The sequence below is a fragment of the Leucopleurus acutus genome, assembly GCF_964270905.1.
Source record: "Leucopleurus acutus genome assembly, chromosome: 4".
Classification (NCBI taxonomy): domain Eukaryota; kingdom Metazoa; phylum Chordata; class Mammalia; order Artiodactyla; family Delphinidae; genus Leucopleurus; species Leucopleurus acutus.
The window spans coordinates 30,970,452-30,994,699 of NC_139146.1; the positions used below are offsets into that span (position 1 = coordinate 30,970,452).

General features: G+C 37.1%; 1 protein-coding gene across 3 annotated transcripts in view; it reads left to right on the forward strand.

Moving 5' to 3' along the window:
* Window positions 1-21,677, forward strand: part of COL25A1 (collagen type XXV alpha 1 chain) — a gene marked incomplete at its 3' end in the record, with an annotated part of 463,727 nt that extends 442,050 nt beyond the window's left edge. The window contains exons 29-35 of one of the 3 annotated variants that reach the window (XM_082837697.1): window positions 2,489-2,524; window positions 4,127-4,180; window positions 9,636-9,689; window positions 12,162-12,215; window positions 15,486-15,563; window positions 17,389-17,427; window positions 21,645-21,677. In XM_082837697.1, coding sequence (XP_082693823.1) covers window positions 2,489-2,524; window positions 4,127-4,180; window positions 9,636-9,689; window positions 12,162-12,215; window positions 15,486-15,563; window positions 17,389-17,427; window positions 21,645-21,677 — 348 coding nt within the window. Of the gene's footprint in view, window positions 1-2,488; window positions 2,525-4,126; window positions 4,181-9,635; window positions 9,690-11,167; window positions 11,195-12,161; window positions 12,234-15,485; window positions 15,564-17,388; window positions 17,428-21,644 lie in introns of those variants that run through there. The other 2 variants (XM_082837696.1, XM_082837698.1) reach the window with 2 other exon arrangements.
* Between the last annotated feature and the right edge of the window lie 2,571 nt (window positions 21,678-24,248).

The window sequence follows — 24,248 nt, forward strand, 5'->3', positions numbered from 1 at the left end:
CAGAGGAAGACCCCGTAACAAACAATACCATAAATGTTCTGTCGTTCAATTACATACATGCCAACATTCCTCTTTTAATGCTGACAGTTCTTCTCCCATCACCCTCCCCTTTAAAAAATTATTATGCAGATTATTTCATAATTTCTCCCAAATGTTTTTATTATTTAGTGTAGTGTCAAAACCTCCCTCAATTTTTATTTTTTCTTCTTCAATACCAAAAACCATAGCCCCCTGTTAGTGGAAGGTATGCAATTGGCCATTGTTGAAGGCGTGGGGTCAGTGCCGTGGTTCCTTACATTAATCAATCATATTGTGGTCTAAATGTTATATGTCGTTTGTGCTGGAAATGCCCTCTTACGAGGTTCTTGCGGCAATAATGGATAGTATGGAAGAAGTATTTTGCAGTTATTTAGAGATTTTGATTTTTAATGAAAAGGAGATTTCCAACTTCCATGCACTTTATGCTAGTCTTCTTACCACAACCACTAAAAAGATATTTTTAAATGATTATTAAATATGAGGGGTTTTTCTGTTTGTTTGGTTTTTTTTGGCTGCACCGTGCAGCATGCAGGATCTTAGCTCCCTGACCAGGGATCGAACTTGTGTCCCCTGCAGTGGAAGCACAGAGTCCTAACCACTGGACCACCAGGGAATTCCTAAATATAAGTTTTAGTTTCAAGCTTTTCATATGCTGTTTATTCAGTGAATGCAGATAAAAGTCAGTAAAGAACATTATAGATTACATTATTAAAATATGACATAAAATTGGTAATAGAAAATAGTTTATACACGTCTCCATAAAAAAATTGGTGACTACTTATTTTATTTTTCCCACAAGTACTGTATTCTAAGTACTAAAGTATTCCTCTTGATAGCCGATGCCTTACATAGATCAGGCACTTAGTAGATGCTTAATATGTATTCATTTATTGAATGATGTAAGCCTTATATTAGAGTATAGGTTAAATCACACCAGTTAGATCATGCCACAGGTATAAAACCTAAAACCTGTATAATATGTGTGAGTCATTAATTCACATAAAGATAATGTTATATAATCAGTGCAAAAATTTTATCATCCCCCTATTTATTTTTAAATTTTAATAATGGTGACTCTGAAGAAAGTATCAAAAAGCAAAAGAAAATTTGGATTTCTATTTTATTTAAACCCTCAATCTGATTTCTTTAAAGTTTGCCCTAATTTCAAATCTAGGACTAGTGGTCATTTTTATGTAACATTTAGCCGAAAGCTCTACATATGCTAGCATTAAGCAAATGATAACACACGTATTTTTTTTAAATTTTAATCATTGCTAAGTAAATGGAATTTTGCAGTTATAATCTGACTCACAATAGGATTGCACAGAAGGAATTGTAAAATAAAAAATGAAAAGTACCCCCCAAAATGTATGGTATAGCATCATCTGTAGAGTTTGCAGCTGGAATACATTTTTTTTCTTCCATTTTGTATTATTAACTACATCTGAAGCATAAAATGGGGAAATAGTTCTGCAACCTTGCCAAGAGATGTATAGAACTAGTGCATTGTCTTTCTTAAATACTCCTTGATCAAATCAACATTTTTAAAGGACTATAAATAAACATTTGAGTTTTGAGATACAAAAGCCATACCAAAAAAGTAATTGCGCTTATAATTGAAAAAACAAGCATCGAAAATGTCATCTTTTGGTCATACGTTATGCATAGCCTAGAGTTGAAGGGAAAGAAAAGCATGCATTGCCTGAGAACAACATTCCATTTTTAAAGCATTTCCCATTCAGACTTTGATGCTTGATTACTTGAAGTGAGCTGAGGGACAATGTTGTTTGGGACAGTTATTTCTTTTTGGACTCATGAAGTTTTTCTGGCTTTTTCCTGTTCCTAGAAGTCCCTCTAGTGGTGACTAATGTGAACACAGTGAGAACAATCCAGAAAACAATGAGTATCATCCGTGTAAAATCCAGAGTCACCCTGACATGTTAAAAGTCTGCATTTGTTATTCACAAATGCTATTTTAAAAAGTAAAACGAGAGCTGTTTTCTTCTCCTCTGAAATTCTAACTTGATTGATTATTATAATGAGCCCTTTCCTAGAAGATCAGCCATTATTTTTTTTTCAGAACCAAAAGAAATATATTGTGAATGGCACAGTCTTTAGAAAATTAATTTCATACGGAAATTAGCAACCCAGACTGTTACTGGTAACTATTTTAAAGCCCACTTTATAAACCTCATTCACTTGATTTCTAAGTAAGAATTTATCAAATGGAAATGTCATAAAAATGCCATCATCTGTGGGGTGTTTATTGTCACATGGTTTTTTTTTTTTTAACTAACAATTTGTAGCAATGTGATATTCATCCCAGAACCCTGTGACTGCGTATTATGTTGTTTGAAGTGTTACATTTGTTCATCAGTACCTCATACTAATCTCTGTTCTTGTCATTCGTGTTACACCCACCAACCCTGCTACCAACCAAATCACACAGGGAGCATCTGGCTTAGACGGAAAGCCAGGATCCCGGGTGAGTCAGCACCTCAACTTGCTCCAACAGGTTTTGTGGCTAGGAGTTTTATGCTTCAGGACAGACTCCCATCAAATGATGAGGGGTACATAGGACTGGAGCAGAAGAAAGTGGACAAAGATAGGGCAGAAAAGGGAAAGGTAGACAAAGCCTGGGTTGCAGCCTTGTTTGTCATACAGCCTAAACTACAGAACATCTTTCTAAAGCCGGGGTTCGAGTCTGGATAACTTGTGACGTGGGAAGAATGACCAATCTAATTGGCTTCATTGTCGTAGAATCCCAGACAGATTTTTCCATAACCAATGAACACTTCCTGCAATTCCATGGGAGGGGCCCTCTGAAGGAATCAAAATCATGTGAATTTATTTTAACTTGCTTTTCCTTTTATGTTTATGTCCATTATTAGAAATGTAACTTCTTCTTTGGAACTAACTTTCAAATCTCTGTTCATTGAAATGACTTGTCTGTCTTCTGTCATTTTGTCTCTTTTCTGTGGTTCTTAACAGCTCCATCTCTTAAATTTCAGCTACAGGTCCTCAATATTTAGAAGTCTTCTGAAGATGAACTTTGAGTTCAGGCAGTAAGAAAAAGATCAAACTGATGTTGATAATTCAGCAACATTAGAATGAGTTTAAAACTCTGAATTATTTCATATCACAAGACTCATAGAATAAACAAGAATAGTAAAACAGAAATAGGAATACTAAAAAAATTGTGCTAGCATAGTTTCTGTTTGCAAATATCATAATAAATTCATTGCAAATCTAAGCATAGTCTTCCTGAAAATGAGCAAATATACCTGAAGTCCTTGCTACGTTTTTAAGAATCAAAAAGAATTCCAAGCTCTTCAATTCTAAAAACCTGTTTCAGGCAGTCATTATTTTCACTGGACCTCAGTGTTCCTATATTCATCTGAATATTATCTCATCTGCCACAGAAATCCTAATCCTGAACCAGGAGGCCAGAGGGCAATTATGCCATTAAATCATCCAGCTGCCTGGTTTGTGCCTTATAAGCCTAGTGACTTGAGCCACTGCAGCAGAACCTATAAGAATAATTCCTTCCTTCTAAGCCCCCTGCTGCTTCCAACAGAACTGAAGAAAGCTTGAAAAGTTAAACACTGTTCTCATTTATTTAAGTTTTTTTTTTTACTTGTATAACTATTCGAGCCTCTTAAACAGCTGAAGACAAGACTTCAGAGCATTTGTGGCCAAGAGGAGTAGGGGTAACTGTAGGAGCAGAGAATGGATGTGAAGAAGAGGTGATGTGAAGCAAAAACAATTATTTTTTCTTAAGATTTTGGGGGCAAAGTGAAGATTTTCCATTTAGTCAGGGAGGAAATATATAATTAAATATGATATACAGTATTTTGTGTGAGCCTTTCATTGAAATAGGCAGTTATATAATTCATCCCTTTTGCATGAGTTTCTGGAAAACTAGTGGCCTGAAAGAATGAAGCATAAGCAGTTTGAAAGGAGACATGTTGTCTTACTGACATTCTAAGGCATCATTCACCCAGGAAAAGTCCAGGATAAATTATAACTGCTTTTCTTACAGCCCTTGGGATATGTCTCATATTATATTATTTTTATCTTTTTTTAGGGTACAGATGGCCCTATGGGACCCCATGGCCCTGCAGGTCCCAAAGGAGAAAGAGTAAGTTGCTCCTGAGGTTATTAAGCTGAGACCTAAGGAAAACACAGAGTGTGGCTTTTCCATTTTAGTTGATCTGAGCTGTTCATTTCCCAGAAGAAATAAAGGGCCATCCAATAGTAAATGGAAATAGATGCCATCTTAAGTTCTATTCAGAGTCGTCATGCTGAGAGAATGACAGTATTAGAATATGCCTGCCTTAACGACAACAACAACAAAACCAATGCATACATTTTCATAGCTAAAGTAAATAGCTCAGACCATTCCTCCTTAACCCCTAAGGAAGATGTTTTCATTTGGCCTTAATCCAGAAAGTTGATGTCAATAGGTCTAAAATTTCCGGGACTATATATTCTGGTCGATAATCTTTTATATAAAGCTACTGTATTCATTCAAAATAAGTTATAACTTTTCTAAAGGGAACTTACAAAACCTAAGTATTCTCTGCACAGTTACACATGCTCCTCTTTTTAAGCAAAAGAATAGCCTTTCTTTAACCATAAGGAAATAATTTTAGTGCATTATAAAACAAAAACCTTCCACTAACCTCTCTATTGCTAAGCCATGTTTCCATATCTTTGGGGGGAAAAAAGACACTCAGAGCGGAAGATAAACATATGATACAAAAAAATGTACTACAGCATCAGCAGCTGGTCATCTGTCTGGAACTTCTCTCCCTCTTTCTCTGTTTTTCTTCTGCTTTTTCTTTTCCTCACCCTGAAAAACTTTTAGAAGGTTTTTTTGTATCTGAGTAGAATTGTGTCATCAATTTCCCCACCATCCAGGATAGGATGTAAAGAAAGTATCGTAATGGTGAGGACTTCAAAATGTTGGAATGATTCATTGTGCAACTTTGTGGTCTTTTAATACTAGATAGAGTTTCATCAGTCTGGGATAATTTGCTTTAAAATAGAGGGCCATATAGTGATTTCTTTGGCATACATCCCCATCCCATAATTCCATGTCCTATAAAGTGAATTCACTTATTCAGTAAGTATTTATCACATTAAGATGTACAAAACACAATGTACCCCTAGTGTGGAATGAAAACGCTCTCCTCCCATTTATGAAGTCCATTTTGCTAATTGTTCTAATGAATTGCATAATAATCATTGATTCATCATCCTATAACCTTTTATTAATACACTGTATATACTTACTCAGTACTGTGAAGGAAGCAGCTATTTTCCATGATCTCGAAGAGTTTACAATCTAATTGCAGAGGAAAAAAATATCTGCAAGGAATAACTAGATAATGAGGCCTAAGTGAGTACAAATAGTACATGCCGTGCATTCAGCGATGAGGAAGGCTGGCTTTACCCAAGAATCCTTCTAGGAAGAGGTGAGTCCTAAAGGAAATAAGTCATCTGAATTTATTTCTAAGGTCAAACAAGAGACTTACGAAGATCATCTTAATTAAAAAGATTTAAAAGCTAAGAGCCTCATGCTGCTGGTGCCGTCAAGCATTGTATCAAGAAATCCAGTCCATGAACTAAAAATGGAGCAGCAAATCTCAAGTAGTCTAGTGGCAGGAGGCCCTGGAACTCAAGAGGGTTTACCGTTTGGTAAATCAGCTGTTACTTCCGAGAGCTCCACAGTGTCATAAGAGTATCGGGTCTCAGCGCCGGGGTAGAATTCGCCAGGAGAGCAAATGAAATGGCTAAGAATTTGTGAAGGCATAGTTTCAGTCAAATGGTGTGCAGTGTAAAGTGTTACACTTGTATTTACTCAGCATGTTAACTGTCCTAACTGGATCAGATATCAGTACTCTCTCCAAGTGCCCCTCTCCCTAAGTGCTAAACTGGAGTGTGATTCTCCAAGTGAATTGATGGAGGTGCCGTCTGGACTCTCTTGAAAAAGTTTCAAATTTTAAAGAGGCAGGAATCAAGAAAGGGGTTCATTCTAGAATAATTCCTCAGTGTAGGCATGCAAATTAAAGATCCTGAATGAAATGAGACCAGCCTAAAAGAAACCAGGCATTTGACAGACAGCGTTATTCAAGAATTGTCAAATACATGACTGGCAGCATGAGTAGTCAGCTTTTCAGAGCACCTGTCGTCCTACCTGCAGCTGATTTCTTCATCTTGGCCTTGTAACCACTAAGGAACTCCGTAGAGTGTGTTAAATTTGAGAGGTTCAAAGTTCTTTTGGAATGAATTGATCCCGGAAAAGAAGTTGCACGTTCAAGGCCCTGTGGTAATATTTCATTCCTAAAAGTTTTCAAGCTGAAACCATTAAGCTGCTTTTGGCTCCAAGTGACAGAACCCCAACTCAAAATGGCTTAAACAATAAAGAAATTTATAGTTCTGTGTGGCACAATAGTCAAAGGAGGAACTCTAGGCTTTGCTTCTGTGCCCTTTCCAAGAGCTGGCTTTGTCTTCTGACCACAGGCAAGCTGGTTGCAGCGGTTCCAGACCCCCCCTCTGGCGAGGCATCAGCAGAGAGCAAACATAGGGACTGTCTTCTCCTGTATCCTCCTTAGCTGTGAGGAAACTGTCCCCAAAGCTTCCCAGCCACTTCCCCTGACACTTCATTGACCAGGATTGGGTCATATGTCCACTTCTGAAGCAGTCACTGGGAGTGAGGTGGAATTGTCATGATTAGCTTAAAGTAAGTATTTGGGGTGAGCAATTCTGCAAGAGGATCTCCACAGCTTTAGTGACAGCTGAATTCAAATCAGCCACGGTATATTCATTTTAAAAACAAAATAAAGCTGAAGTACTCAGAGGAGGAAGAAGGGAGTAGGTACATCAAAATAATCTGTGGAGATGTTTCAGACCACGGCTACTCTAATCCATTGAGTTTTTACGACTTAGACCAACTCCAGGTTACATGAACCTTCCTTCTAAATCCCCACCTCCCATTTACACACACACGCACGCACACACACACACACCATTACCAACAGCACCACCACCACTTAAAAAATCATAAATAACACTGACAGATCAAACTGAGAGAACTTTATTTTGAATTAGTGCTCTTTGGGTCTTCAAGCCCTTTTCATTAAAAACAAGACCTCTAAGTGTACGATAATAATGAGAGCTTCTTTTTATGGACATATTATTTGGCAACATATAATTTCATATTTTATAATCACACTTAATCTTCAGAAAAATTCTTGCAGAATATGTATTACTCTCTTATTTCACAGCCAATGAAACACAGGCACAGAAAGGTTAAGAAAGTTACCCAAGGCCACACAACCCGTCAGTGCCAGAACTGGAATTCAAATTTAAATCTGTTTCATTTCAAAGCCTGGCCACTTTACTGAATGCAATTCCTGACCTTTCAGTAATAAACATAAAGTAATAATGAGTAAAAGTGCAATAAACTTTTATCATATTTATTCCCCCAAATCTCCCTATATTATATGTGCCTCTAAGTGACAGTGCTAATTAGCACCAACAACCCCTAAGTTTAAGTTAAAGAAGACTGTTGACAGTGACTTGAAATTTGATCACATGGGAATTTGGAGTGTGGAGAAACACAGAATAATACTTAGGTCTGCATGTACAGTTATCAGCTGAACTTGACATTTTACCCTTGGAAGAGATTTGCTACCGTTAAACTTCTTCGGGGGTGTGATAAAAGAAGGTAACATTTTCTTTTGGCCCCTCACATAAACATCATCATTCTCCTGACGTTTCCATATTATATACTGACAGTTTAATTTTGGAGATGGCAGCAGAAGAAAACACTACTTGAAATGCAGACATCTCTTTTTTTATTATCACAATTTCATATTCCTGGGGCCACCTCCAATTACACTTATTTTTTATAAGCATTCAAGATGATCGTTTAATGAGTCAACCAACAAAGGATTAATCTCCAAAATATATAAACAGCTCATGCAGCTCAATATTAAAAAAACAAACAACCCAATCCAAAAATGGGCAGAAGACCTAAATAGACATTTCTCCAAAGAAGACATACAGATGGCCAAGAAGCACATGAAACGCTGCTCAATATCACTAATTATGAGAGAAATGCAAATCAAAACTCCAATGAGGTATCACCTCACACCAGTTAGAATGGGCATCATCAGAAAATCTACAAACAACAAATGCTGGAGAGGGTGTGGAGAAAAGGGAACCCTCTTGCACTGTTGGTGAGAATGTAAATTGATACAGCCAACCACTATGGAGAACAGTATGGAGGTTCCTTAAAAAACTAAAAATAGAATTACCATATGATCCAGCAATCCTGCTACTGGGAATATACCCAGAGAAAACCATAGTTCAAAAAGACATGTGCACCCCAATGTTCATTGCAATACTATTTACAATAGGCAGGTCATGAAAGGAACCTAAATGCCCATCAACAGATGAATGGATAAAGAAGATGTGGTACATATATACCGTGGAATATTACTCAGCCATAAAAAGGAACAAAATTGGGTCATTTGTAGAGACGTGGATGGATCTAGAGACTGTCATACAGAGTGAAGTAAGTCAGAAAGAGAAAAACAAATATCGTATATTAATGCATATATGTGGAACCTAGAAAAATGGTACAGATGAACCAGTTTGCAGGGCAGAAATAGAGACACAGAGGTAGAGAACAAATGTATGGACACCAAGGGGGGACAGTGGCGGGGGTGGTGGTGGTGGTGGTAGGCGATTGGGATTGACATATATACACTAATATGTATAAAATAGATAACTAATAAAAACATGCTGTATAATAAAATAAGTTAAAAAAAAAGATTATCATTTTTTTGTAGCTGAGACAAGCTCTGCTACTTAAATAGGTACATGGAGAGAGAGTGATGAGGTAGTAAATTCCTACCTTATCAGGCACTGAGTAGAAAGCATAAATGTTTTTAAACCCTCTTTTTCCGAAAGGAAGCAAAACATACATGATTGTATTGATGTGACTTGATTCATGAATTATGCAAATATTTACTGAATTGCCGGACACTATTATAAGCCGTGGGCATGCAGTAGGGAAAAAAGCCAGGGCCCTGGCACCCTAATGTGCAGATTCTAGTGAGGGGCTCAGCAGAGAATAGACAAGTTATAACGTGGGTATGTCTCCTGGTGTATGAGCACCGTGAAGCTCATTTAAGGGCAGGGGCAGTCAAGGAAGAAGGGCTTGCTGAAGAGACATTTGGGGGAAAAAGAATTTTCTTATTACATTTTTGAAAAAGTAGTAACTTAAAATAATTAGTAAAAAACATTTCACAGTAAGGCCAAAGAAACCCAAGCACCACACCCTAGATATGCAAGTCCTTTTGCACCGCTGGGCAGACAGTCCTTCTTTCAAAGGTGATTCTGTAAAATATGCTAACGTGGATTTCTTTTGCTCTATCACTGGCAGCGGCCCTGAAAGAGCCTGACTCTTTGGAATTTTGATAGAATGATACTTCAAATAGAGGCTTTAGCCACAGGCCATCAGGGAAAGTGTGTGAATATAGGTGTTTGTTTATGATTTGCACTTTCACCTTTCATTATAGGGTGAAAAAGGAGCTATGGGAGAGCCGGGACCCCGAGGACCGTATGGTCTTCCCGTGAGTTCTCTTGTCTCGCGATGGTGTTTCCCTTCAGCATGTATAGATGACCTGTCCCTGGCGTGGTTAACCCTCCCCTCGTGGGGAGACTAATCCCATTAGAGGAGCAAAGAACAATCCACTAAGTCTCTTCAACGCCAATGTAACTGTGTACTTCAGAGATAGGTCATATTTGTGTCGTATTCTTACACTCACATACAGACACCCACACACTTCACCAGTTTGAGAGGATCAGAGGTTGTCCATGAGATGGACAGTGCTAACCTGAAACGGGGCTTTTGACTGTCAGATAACCCCTCCTTGGGCCATCTGACCAGACCCATAATTGGCCCTTCCTTGGGAGGTCATTGTACCAGAAGTGGGTGTGGAAGCTTAATTTTAAAAACTCTCTTCAGACTTTATCTGTTCTCATATATCACTTACAAAAACTGCTCTTGCTAATAAAAGGTATTTCTCAGATTGATGTTTCTGATGACTTTGATGTTTCTGACCTTTCTAAATTACCGTGATGACAAGTGATCTTCAGAACAGAGAAGGTTGATAGTGTTCTATCTTCTGAAAATTCTCAATGACACCCACTTCAAATTGAGAGCCTCAGGTTTGCTTCAGAATATTATCTTTGGGATAATTGTAAATGATTTGATGGGGTAGGGTAGAACTACAGTAGAAGCATATACTGTTGTCTCAAGGTTTATAACCCCTATGTATTTTCCACGTACCTTGTACTTTCTAGTTTTTATGAATTGAAATAATAAGCTCAAACCATGATTACTTGAGTGCTAAAAGAGATGCTGATTTTGAAATAGATTTCGAAATCTAACTGGTGGAATCAAAGCAACTTCTCAGCAACTTTTGGGTGGATTTGTTGTGTGATTTTCAATGCCCTGAAAATCTGCTCCACGGGGCTCAATGGATCATCCTTGCACAGCAGTATTATATTCCTTCTATAATAGGGGGTCATTAACTTACTAACAGTTTTTAATCTGTGATCTTCACACCCACAGTATTTATAGACAAGGTGTACATCTAGCCAAATTAAAATTGTATTTAACAATAAACAGTTTTCACATTCTTTACACACTTATGAGCTAACTACTAAGTTGTCAAACTAAAGTAGCATAGATTTGCTTATAATGTTAGTGCTGGTGTGTTTTTAAATCAACTAAACAGTATTTTTGCTTTTGACTTACTCTTAGATTGATAACTTGAATACCAAGCGTTAAATTTCAGCAAAATATCAGACTATTTAGCCTGATATAGAATAAAAACATTTTCATGACACTTACCTGCAACATTAACAGTCACTTCACTTGATTTACTGAAAGAAATTTGTGTTACTAATCAATAGAGAATCTTTTTCACATTTCTGAATTAGTTGTTTTTATACTAGTGTTGCATGTCCAGGCAGCCTTAAATAGAATAATAACCTATTCGTGAAACTTAGGAACACTAATGTAGCTACTATGATTCTTTGGCAGGGGAAAGATGGAGAGCCTGGTCTTGATGTAAGTAATACCTACAATGAACATCTTCCCACTATAATAGATGCTGATGGTCTCCATCATCAATAACAGCAAGAATACTTCTAATATTTTTCTGTGCACATAGTTATGTGGACAGCATATATTGCTGTGTGTGTAGACAGCAATATGAAATAAACCACTAGGGTTGGCATGAGATAGACATAAAAGCAAAAAGCATAATTACCTAGTATGAAATTAATAACTGACAGTTGATAGAGGCACTTCAAAATACTTTCCCAAATCAGACACTCAACATGAGTGGGTTAAATTACTTATTTTAAAATATGCATAAAATTGAAGTATCTTTCACATGCCACCCTTAGGGAATGGTATGTTTATTCTCAAAGCTATTATGCAGTATTTTTCTTTTTAGCATACAGTCTCTATATATCTTATAACAACATAATTCTATAAAAATAGAGAATGTCGAAAGTCAATCCCTCCTAAAATGATTACTGCTCATCCTGTATATATGTGAATAATAGCAGTAGCAAAAAGTAATAGTAGTTACTCTTTATTGGGCACCATTTGTATGCAGACATCATTCTGGTACTTTATATATATCATCACATTTAATGCTCACACCAGCAGATGTGTAGTATTAATAGGTATTAACCTTGTTTTATGGTCAAAGAACTAAAATGGTGAAATAAGTTTGCCCGCAGTCCCACAAATCAGAGAACTTGCCAGGATTCAAACTAGGATCCTGATATTCTCTCCACTATACATTTCTTTGGAGAAAAAGCAAGAAACCTTTTGTTTACAGATATTTGAGATGTTAGGAAACTGTTATTTCTAAGTGCCACTTTACCCATCTAAGTTTTGAGACTTGAGGGCATGCCATGTTTCTTTATTTGCGTTCAGAAACATGAATTCTTAAGGTTTTTTTCAATATGGTGTTGCCACAGTTATACCAATAGATCTTTTTGGTTTGCTTTTTATCCTATAGGGTTTCCCTGGTCCACGAGGCGAGAAGGGTGATCTAGGAGAAAAGGGGGAAAAGGTGACCTCTCCAGCCTAGCATGTGCCTGTTTGATTTTTCTGCTTCTGTCTACTTTGCTGTTCAACCTGTGTAATTCTTTCATACGTCTAATCTTTCTCCATCCTGTGCTCCAAAAACACTCTGATGTCTGATCTGAGGAACCACATCTTCACAGAGGAATAAAGGCTACACTGCAAGAAATAAGGGCACTGTTAACACAGAAGAAAAGAATTATAATCCCCAGATATCTGGGCTACAATCTTTGGACCACCTGACACCAATTAATTGAAAGACGAAGTTTTCAGGGGTTTTTGAAAATGGGGGTGGGCGAGGCATTTATGACATTAAGTAAAATTAAATAGCACAAATCTGCAACAGTCTCCTGGCAGAGCTCAGCTAACCCTGTAAGTTCAGCATCTCATTCATCTTCACAACATTCCCAGTAGAGACAGAAGATATGTCCTGTATCTTGATTTTTTTTTTTTTTTTTTATTGGAAAGTGGAAGGCAAGCAGTATGCCCGATAAACCCAGTGAGTCCATTACGCAGGGACCTGGACTTGTTGCCTTCGGACGCTGTAGATACTTTTTTTCTTTTTCTTTTTCTTTTTCTTTTGCGGTACGCGGGCCTCTCACTGTTGTGGCCTCTCCCGTTGCGGAGCACAGGCTCCGGACGCGCAGGCTCAGCGGCCATGGCTCACGGGCCCAGCCGCTCCGCGGCATGTGGGATCTTCCCGGACCGGGTCACGAACCCGCGTGCCCTGCATTGGCAGGCGGACTCAACCACTGCGCCACCAGGGAAGCCCGTGAATACTTTTTGTATATCATTCTTTGACATGGGAGACAAAAATTAGCAAGAGCCTTTATGTGTTCATACCCACAAAGACAGATAGTTACAAAACTATGCTGATTAATAATAACACTGAGACATTATCCCCTGTAAAAGTGTCTGTTTTCCATAAAGCCTGAGGTTCACTAGAATATTACTGAAAAACGATTCCCAGAGCCTGTTAAAGTCAACATTCATATGACAACACTTTCCGTTGAGTGATTATTCTGAGTTGATTAACCAATCAAAAAATGAATTGAGTCCAAAATTAATAATACCCAACACATCTGGTGTCAGTCACACCTATGTGAAGAAGAGTCCACTCCCTCCCAATGAAGTTTAAATCAATTTTACTTCACGGCAATGATGTTACTTGCTGAGGAAGAATGTCGATTCATCTTGCATGAGTGAGCAATTTACTCCCGAAAGCTCCTCCCATCTTACTTCTTATCACACCTGCTCTCATCTCATTTCACCCTGGCATCTCGGGTCTTTGTTTTTGATCATGATCAACTAAACCACACAGAAGTTCTCTCTTTCCCCGATATTAGAGAAACCCAAATGGCTTTGATTCTGAGCCTTCTGATGCAATGTTTTTGGCACACAGGAGATAAATGTGGAGCTTTCACTCACACAGAAAGGATGCATTAATTTGAGTGCATATCTCATCTATATCTGTTATGTATATGTCTTTGAATATTCATGTTGTTTCGCTTCTGAAATTATTCAGACTTATTGTATCTGCCATCCTGATTGCAGAATGAATACACTAATTTAAATATGTATTGCATAGTATTTTGTATTCTGTACTGCACCAGTTTCTTGTCTATAAATATGCAGAGATATTTGTTAATGTGAAACAGCTGAGGTGCATTCCTTACTTCTCCTCCTTTTGCCTCCTTTCCTTAATTCCTCCATCCCTATGAGCCATGCAGCTTTCCACAACCTTTACCTTGATTCCTAAATACTAATTTCCATGGCTACATTCCCACCATGTAATTATCCTGCCTACCTCATTTTTAGCATTAGCTCAACTGAATCCAAACTGCTTTTCCTCTCTTAAACAGAATTTTTTTGTTTTGTTTTTTTGGCTTTTGTTACCTTGTGAGCAAGCTGGAAACCCATTTACCATTGTGAACACCTGGCATGAGACCAATAACAGTGAATTAAAGAACATCTTTGAGTTTATAAACAAGTCTGTTTCTCCAAGTGGCATTGCTGAGAAATCTTAGCACTTTTAAAATTTGTTTATCTGACTTACTAAGGAAAGTATTTGCTTTTAGTTTCCTTAAAAAGAATGTTAAAAGAAAGAGTATATTTTTAACACACTGAATATGTTTAAATGAGAACTAACTACAAAAAATAATGTCAGAAAGTTGGATTCATTTCAAAAAGATAGAAACTGCCAAGATTTTTTCCTTTTCCTCTGGCTCAATGTAGCTTTCATCTGTTATAGGATTAGAAAAAAAGCAAGTTGGCAGGTACTGAAAATTGGGTGAAGTCTCCATTATTCCTCTGAACTTCACTGCCACTGGCTGGATTCAATAGAGTTGGTATCTGTCACCTTCACCAAAGCGGTGGCGGGAACACCTCATTCACAAGGACCATAGCACTGGGGTCTAAGTCAGCACTGATCCTCCTTTCTGATGTGTCAGCCTTCAAGTTCTTTCATCTTGTTGAATCTTTTTAATAAAATCCTGTACATCACTGCCCAGAATCCATTGCCACTCTGGAAGTCTGTTATTTTTCATAATATCATGCCTTACCTAAACCAGAAAACAGTGGTAAATGCCCTTCCAGACTTTTATTGGCTAAACCATCTTTTGAATCACCGTTACTTCCCCCCGCCCCCCCAAAATAAAACCTGTCTTATTTAAACCCTTGTATCCACAGGGGGAAAAGGGAAAGAAAGGCAAAAAGGGGCCTAAAGGGGAGAAAGGAGAACAGGGTGCTCCTGGATTAGATGCACCCTGCCCGTTGGTATGTCTGACTCATGCAACCGTCTCCAGATGTCACATGCGGAGGCGAAGCTGGGAGAGGAGCAAACTGGAGGGACCGCACCAGCGGGGGTTCTGGTTGGCATCTTTTAACGTAGACTTTAAGGTCCCAGAAACACCGATTGCAGGCTGTCAGTGTGTTCCACTCCTTGTCTCTGGCCACCAGCTATGCCCGGTTTCTCAACACTCAAGTATTGATGTGCATCCGGGGCATGAATGCGGGATCGGAGGAGGAACACGTGCTCCTCAGTCCTGCTCCGGAGAGCAGGTCCCCATTCCCAGAGAAGCGCTAGTTGTAGGACCACATCGAGCTCCGTTTTGTTTTGTCCAGCATCACTGGATGTTACCTTTCCCTTCAGAGTTGCTCCTCTCCCAGCCTTTTGTTATTGTGGTTATTTCATTAGCAGAAATTGTGCTTAAGTGATTTCTTCTGTTTAGTAACATTATGAGTTAATCTTTACAAACAGGGATTCCGTGGCGTTAAGGGGGAAAAAGGGGAGCCAGGCCAGCCTGGCCTGGATGGGCTGGATGCCCCTTGCCAATTGGTACAGTATTTCTCTTTCCTACCACCCTGCATGCAATTCCTTTGTTTATTACATATTCATCTCTCTCAGTGTAAAGTGGTACTTCTGGAGCAAGCTTTACATGATAAACACACTACATGCATGTGCATGAGTAGCTCCTTCAGTGACTGCAGAGTGAAAAGAGCATGCACGCATTTCAATCAGTGACTGCAAATTAATCTCCTGACATTGTTCTCACAACTGACACAGCTGCCACGTCTGTGTTCTGGGGAATGTCAATTTATCTAATAACCATTTCAAGATGACATTAAAAGTGCATAAAAATCTTCTATGTAAAGGTACAACTAGGCTATAACTTTGGGTTTTACCCCTAAAGTTATTTTTTTTTTTCCTTAAAAGAAATAAAGGCATTTTTGCCTTTCACTAAATTTCTGTCAGGCTGTAAATAAGACCAAACCTACATAGTTGAGCTTCTGTGGTCAAGACTTAACCAATTCAAAGGAATGCTGTTAAGAGACCGTAGGGGAGAAAACCAAACTTCTCTGAGCTTCTAAAGATAATAGTCTGCAGCCCAAACCCTCTTCTTTGTCACATAACCTTTTCAGTTTAATGGTCCCTCCTTTTGAAACTCACTTTCCTAAAGTAGACAGATCTCCCGTACCTCCATTGGCATGTCAAAACCCTTATACTAAAATCTAAAATTCTACCGGGTGACCCTTCTCCTTGTACCAATCTGGCATTACCGATTTTTTTCCCAAATATCTTATGAAGTTATTTCAAGGTGTTTTTTTTTTTTACATTTAAAAAGAAAGTGTATGCAAATTTTCTGAGGTGTAAAGGAAAACTTTTTATGACTGTGTTGATGGTTATACTTGGTCTGCATGTTCTTATATTATTCTTAAATACTAAGCATGATTCTTTAAAGATAAATTTGTTTCTCAAGTCTTTTAAGAGATTGTATTGTAGAAGAAAATTTTATTCAGTCAATAATTGCAACTAGAAAATGTCAATATGATATGCCCAGTCTTTTATTTTGTTTGCTTGGTATTGACAATAAATAATATTTTTACAATCATTTTGTTGGGGGAAAACACAAGCATGCTTCATAATATATCAACTCTTCCTGCCTTATTTATATCATTTGTATCTGAAGAGTGCTTACCCTTTAAGTGAAAATAAATTTTGTGACATTTAAGAATCCCTTGTTTATTCAGAATTTGTTAATTGGCTTCTGAAGAATTTTAATTTAAAAATTGAGAAAGGCTGTGGATAACATTTTACTATAAAGATATAGACTGGCTGCCTCTCTTTTAATTCAATCAATTTAATGTTTTACTTTATCTGCTTTCAATATAGAAAAGTTGAAAGATGCTCCACAGGAAGAGCTATAAACTTCAGATAGAAATGGTTCATCACTGATTACTCATCATTATCGTGCATTCAGCCATAGAACATAGTGACCAGGAAGAGAAGTTATTTCCATTTATTGAATAAAGACAATTATAGAATGCGTTTAATGAAATTAAGAGAAATAGTACAGAGTTATTATCTAAAGATATAACTAAGTAGACCACTAGGTTTTACAAATTATTACCCAAAGTTAAGTATAAATCTTTCTATATTTTATTTATTTGAAAAATATGTACTCACTTTGGAAAACATTCGAATTTTCTTCCTTTTAACTAATGTTGGGTAATATCTTGGGAGTTGATTATTAGTAAAAGATGCCTATGACTAATGCCACCTAACAGGTAGATATTCATTTTTAAGCCTCTGGGCATATTAATTATGAAGTATGATCACTTTCGTGGAACCTGAGGAATGCTTATTCTTCTTTCTAAAATAGGGGCCAGATGGATTACCCATGCCCGGCTGTTGGCAAAAGGTAGGCTTTACAGAATTATTTCTAAAAGAAGCACTGTCCCTTTCTCTGTACCTGGCCTAGGCTTTTCCATTTAGAACAGATTTTTTGAATTTGACTTTGCTGAAAGGTGTTTGGGTATTAAGAAGCAAAAGATCCCGTCTCTAGAATATCTTCTGATGGTGTTTGCTGCTGATTTCTTCCTAAACTGATGAGTAAAAATAATTCCTGGCAAACACTGTAATTTGGAACCTTCCCTATTTAATCTTTTCTTCAGAATGGAAAGGGGCAGTGCATCTTGACAATGGTTTGCTTGTCTCAAACTCCTTTTCCTCCTACTGTTTAAAATTATTCTTAATTGTGATTTTTTTCTGTTTATACTCAGTTACTTAGGCAAATATGCAAATACATGGTAGAACCCTGTCAATATTAGTCACAAAGCTGAGAAAGCAGAAAATGTAAGCATAATTTTCTTTTCTTCGATGATGTCTTGATTTATTTAGGAGAATCTGATTATATTTACGTTGGTGTCCTTGATGATATCAGTTTGCTCTAGCCTCTACGTGTGGCCACCCATAGTCACTGTGTATGTATTCAGCAGAGAAGGGAGATTATTCTTCATAGAGAACCTTCTTGTACAAAAGCTGTGTGATAAGCCCTTTCATATAGGCGACATCACTTTATTTAATCCTCATAATAACCCTATAGTGTATTATTATCGTGAATGATGCCAGTGAGGAAAGTAAAATTCAGAGAAGTTAAGTAACTTCCAAGGACACAGAGATAGTATGCAACAGAACTAGAAGTAGACAATGGAAAGCAATGGCAGAACTTTAAGGAGGGAAGAGATCTGTATGTGCTGTGCCTTTCAGAGAATACCCAACCTTTACACAGTAACGGTGCGCGCCTAATTATAAAGGACTGTGCATATGCTACCTAAGGTTAAAGGAATTCTACTGATGTGAAAATGAGCCAGAGGGAAGTATACATACTCTTTCATCATTTTGAATTTTTTTTCTCTAACACCTGTGGCCTCTTTGGTCATTTTTGGTAGGCTTTGCTTCGTTGGCAAACCTACAGCAAAACTATGTAGGATTGCAAAAAGATGAGGAGAGACTTATTTTCCTCTCATCTCATCAACTCCGTTTGTGAGGAGATCCTGTGAAACTCACTCTCTTGCTTAACTACTTTTACCCCACTTGGTGAGGGAAAGAAAATCCTTCTCTCCCAGTAGCGTCATTTATTTAGTAGCTTCCCATACTCCACTTTCAGCCTGTCAGATCATTAGCTCCATCACAGCTGAGGTCAAGTGGTTCTTGGGAAGATGAGGCTATCATCATATTCTTCACCTGAGAAAACTATCCTTGTACCGTCATAACCCCTGTTCTCAGAATTTTTAATACCTTCTTGAGCTGGAATTACCATTTGCTCTTTAACCTTTGCCCTGTAATCTAATACTATAATGATTTTTTAATCCAGTCATTGGCACACTTTACATGGAGAGAGATGTGAAAGGCTTGCTTTATCGACCCTCTGACGCTACTCAGCACTTGGGTTCACATCATTTTTGGCCGCTTCTAATCACTTCCTTTTTTGTGAAGGCATAAAAATAAGGGCAGCAAGCAAAGGATTCATCATCTTTTTGGTTCATAAAATGGCCAAACCTAGTAATATGAGTAGCTCAGAAAATCAGAAATTTCCCTTTTCAGTACTTATTTTTCCGCAGAATATACACTATGCTCTACATAAGATTAAGGCTGTCTTAAATCCAGCCTCTTTTTATATAAAGACTAATGCACAACGTTGTAAATCAACTATACTTCAATAAAATTTTTTTAAATGGTAAAAAAAAAGAATCATAACTCAATGATAAAGCTGCAGTATCGCTTACCACACTCCCCAACACAATCAAATGCAAACAGTAGTGATTATCCTCCCCCCAACACCCCCTCCCCCCAAAAAAGAAGAAAGAAACAATTAGAAAAATGAAATGTTCTATTGAATATAATCTCTTATGTGGTCAACTTAGCTATCTCAAATACATTGTTGGTCAAATCAAATTAATTTTTGAATGATATTTCTAAAAGAAAGCCAGTAGATTACTCAGTCCTGTTTTAGTGGACCACTTTTTTAAACATTACGTTTAGTAGTCTCTAGAGCACAGTGGTAAATGTTTGACTGAAAATTCAGATTGTAGCCACAGTAGAAATCACTGTGAACAAGTCCTGTTAATCATACTACTCTCAATAATAGTTTTTTCATGTAAAACTATTTGATCTTTGTTTAAATTACTTTTCTTTCTAGATATAGTTCAGTTTTCTAAATTTCGAAGAATAATGATATACTAATTCACATTGTAATTTGTACAGTGAGTAAATGGCAGAATTTATGGTTAAGAAAATACTTACAAGCTATTAAAGTTATCATCTGTCCTTATCCAGAGATTAAAAACTATTTAATAGGAAAAATACATATGACCTTCATATTTTTTAATGTTTCATGAAATTTCATTTTTCCAGATAGGGCTGACAGGTTTGCAACAGAATCTTCCTAAAGTAAGGTGACAGGTTTTTTAAATTAAGTTTTAAAGTCTGGGGAAAAAAAAGAATCTTTAAAATTCTGGAGATTATTTACAAAACATTGGTTTGTCAAAAAAATGCATCTGTTTGAAATTTGAGATAAGTGGGAGTTTGGAGAAAGGAATATTTCCTGTAGACACATTCTCTGGCCTTGGCATGACGTGTGTAACATTGAGTGAACTTCATTTCTAAAGATCAGAAAGTACCCAGCCTCTTAAGCACACTTAATATAGCATCTATTTCTACTGGAGAGAGAAAAGCAAATATTTTAAATTATTGAACTGAAATATGACTCTGAGGACGAGTCACCATTGTGGTGGGGAGATGAAGAGATCTTTGTCATTCTCCTTCTCTGGACATTCTACTTTTCTCACTGATTTTTCTTTGAGTCAAAGTAAAGATTGTCACCAACATCTGCTCTGTAAGTTATACCTCAAAGACCATTGTTCCTCTGTTCTCTCAGACTTAACTTCAGTTCTAGGAAAACCTTAGTAATTATGGCTGCTGAAAGCAAGGAACCAGACATTTCCAGATCCTTAGATCACAATAGAACCTGTAACACAGCTTGAAGACCTGACAGCAGAGAGGTCTGCCCTGCACGCCCTTCACAGCAGGGCAGGACCAGGTAAAGGAAAGGGGAAACCAGAACCCAAAGAGAGTAGAGCATTGATGAAGTGAACAATGCCACTGAGGTCAGAACCCTCAACAGTTTCCACAGTTGTGTTTTAATGCTTGGAGAAGATTACATAAGCCATATATAGGACATGTTTTTAATTAGGGCACATCTGTGATAAAATCTTAATTTTCTGCTTTCCCAGAATAATTACTGAGACAAACACTTCCCACAGACTTCTCAGTGGCAAAACAAAATGTGGGTTGAACCTAGGATAAAAATTTTGATGACTTTTAGAAAAGTAATGTATAGGACGTATCAGTTGGCTCACTGATTAAAAAAAAAACAACAACCCTCTATTCAGGGTTCTACCAGTTTTCTTAAAATAAATGTTAATTTGGAATTTTTATCCTAAACTACTAATTCTATACATTTATCTTTTTTGTTGTTTGTTTTTCTGCAGTGATGAATCTAACCTTCCGAGCATGAAGTTGTGTATATAATGGTCCACTTTTTATATTTATAGTTGAAAATTGGATTGCAGATTTTACAAGTCTGAGATATGTTTACATATAGCTGCTTCTTCCCGTTTGCAGTAGTACACATATCCATTTTTTCTTCCCTTACATCTGAAATTGGGCAATATGTGAAACCAGTGAGAAGCCTGTAAAAAATATAGATCAGTATCTCTTTATCTTATGTGAAGATATGTATTTATATGGACATAGTGATAGAGATTGATTGTTCTTGCTATTTTCTTACTCTGGGCTTGTCAATTGCATGGACAAAAAGTGCCATGAGATAGTTTACATGAAATTGTGACCAAATATGAACTCGAAGCTATGAAAATGTACTATACTGACTGATTTTAGAGTTTATCGTCACATCCCTACTCACCTTTGCTATTCATGGCCACACCACCCACTGAAACTGACTAAAAAAGCATGATGGTGTGCCAAGCCTGCTTGCTGTGCAAACTCAGATGCTAGCATGCTGCATTATGAGTCCTTTGATCACATCTGAACTTTTATTTCTTTTGTCATCTCAAGGGGGTTACACCATGGCTCATTGCCAAAAAGTGATAAGGTGGCGGAGAGCATACACACACAAATGGTCTTGTATTTTGAAAGGAGTTGCAGTCCCAACTGCAGATCTTCAGCTTCCACTATTGTGGGCTCACGTGGCCTCTTTGGTTGAAATGTCCAGGGGCTGAGCTGGTTGCTGACACTAGTTTTCCTTGGGCTGCCCTTGGCAGTGAAGACGAAGAGAAAGGATTGGTTCAGCCTCCTGCACTGTGTCTCTCATGTGACCAAGTAAGAAAGAGGTTTACAAAGGCAGGCACCCAGAATAGAGGACTTTTTTAAAAAAATAAACTGAATTCCAGCAAGTGTTAACATGGGTGCTTATGGAAAATGACAGAAGCATACGGCACTTCTTTTGGGCAGGAGATTCTTGGAATGGCAGCCCCTGTTCCTGAGGGCAAAAGGTGTGTACATCTCACCAAAACTCGGGTTGCTGAAGATACAACATGTCCCAAGAAGCGGTTGGCCGAAATAACCTTTCCTGAGGATGTAGGAGAGCTCATCCTACGATCTCTACTGAAGCTGATGAGAGCTTCCCTTCCTTCCAAGATCCAACCCATGTTAAACATTTTCTACAAACTTCTAGAAACAGAAAGATATTTTCCATTCTTTTAAATATTTTTTCTTTTCTCTTTTAGTCCCAGGAATATTCAGGAAAGATTTGTTTTCCAGCTTTTGTCACATTTATTTTGAACAGTTTTTTAAAGGAAAGTGTCAAATCCTAATAAGTTGGTACCAACAGTCAAGTTGACCATTTGCTAACTTCTCTCCTGTTCTGAATAATTGCAGAGAATACAACAGAAGCTCCATTTTCAGTTCAGTCATTGTAAAGCATCAAAGTTAAACAATTTTTCAGTACTTTTTGACTTTTTTTGGTATGATGAATATAACATATATAGTGATTATCAGTTAAGATAAAGTCAAGATTTGGTCACATTTGATCGTATTAACGCATTTCTATTTCTTGTAGTTCTATTTAGTTCTAAGTTGTGTCTATATTTAGATTTCTTTATCTTTTTTACATTTCTCAATGTTTGTCTTATGCACAGACCAAATCTGAGATCTCAGAAAGCTGTGAGATATAGTTGCCATAAAGAGTATTTCTCAACCACTTGCTCAAAAGTTACCTAACCGTATTAGACTGAGCATTTCTTTGCACAGTAAAGAGTTGATAGCATGTTTTGAAATGACTTGTTCTAAGTGGAAGGGTTACATTAGGAGAAATGTCATCAATGAGGAGTAGTCACTCTTTCAGCCCATTGGACAATATAATTTCTCCTTTCATGCCATTTTGTGGGAAAATTTCTGGTTTCATATATAGGTTTTCACCAGCAGAGGGGAAATTATCTCATCATTGGCTTATGGTGACAACAGTTAACATACGATTATAAGACAAGGATCCCAAGATCCTTATGATCTCTTTCATAATATATAACCAAATGCTCAGTTATACAAAATGCCTTCTTTTTGTTTCCATTACGTTTTCAAGAATGGAAAGATGTTTGAACTAATCTATCAATCAAATTGGTAACATCTCTAGTAACATTCCACACTCCGAAACCAGTTTAGCATTTTTAAAACAACAGAGGGCATTTTCTACCCATCTCTTGTATGAGCTGGTTAGGATAAGGTATTTTATTCAGTGTCTGAAACAATTTGTCTTAAATGCTTTGGAAAAATGAACTAAAGCGAGTAAAACCACAGTCTCTTCAGGAAAACAAACAGAAGTGTCTTGAGAAAAATCTGGTGGCTATATTTCTTCCTATCTATCTTTCTTTCTACTCCTCTAGTAGAAAGAGGAATTAAGATGGATCACTATTTAAAAGTTGCACAGCTTCAAAAGAGAATACCTTAACATCAAAAGAGAAACATTTCATGTACAAAAAATATATATATTTTTTAAACACAGCCCTTTAAGAATACTGTTCTGTCCTATGTGTATATTGAGGTTTTACTCTATAACTGATTTGACAATATTGCCTTTTATTCCATGATTAAAGGAAGCTGTAAACTTTCAATACATTTCCTTGGGGAAAACAAAAGGACCATGGTCCTCCTCTTTGTTCCATGGAACTGCTAGGTCTTAACCAACATGCATAATCTTCAACTTTTCTTACTAAAATATTTTAAATCATCCATTTTTTTACCAATATAGAGAATCCTCAAATAATTGCCTAATGAACTAATGAATGTGTCTGCCGATATATGTGTTGGCAGCTACATATTTTTCTTTAAGTTTGCTTTCTTTTAATTTCTATTATTGGATAGAAGATTAAGAAAAAATACATGAAAGACATTTGAAATAAGTCAAGATCAGATTCCATTTCTGATAAGCATCTTTTAAGGATGCCAAACTGGTACGTGTTTTAGCTTTAAAATTGTTTTCCGTTTATGTTGGTGCTAATGTATTTCTTTTCTTTTTCTTTATGGACAATGCAACTCTACTACGGATAATTTCATTTCTCTGTTTAATAGCATTCCTAAACTGTTAGTGCGTGATTTTATTTTTCAAGTTTATGGATTTACTATAATTATGGTTCAATGACCAGTCTTTCTTAATGTAAAAGAAAA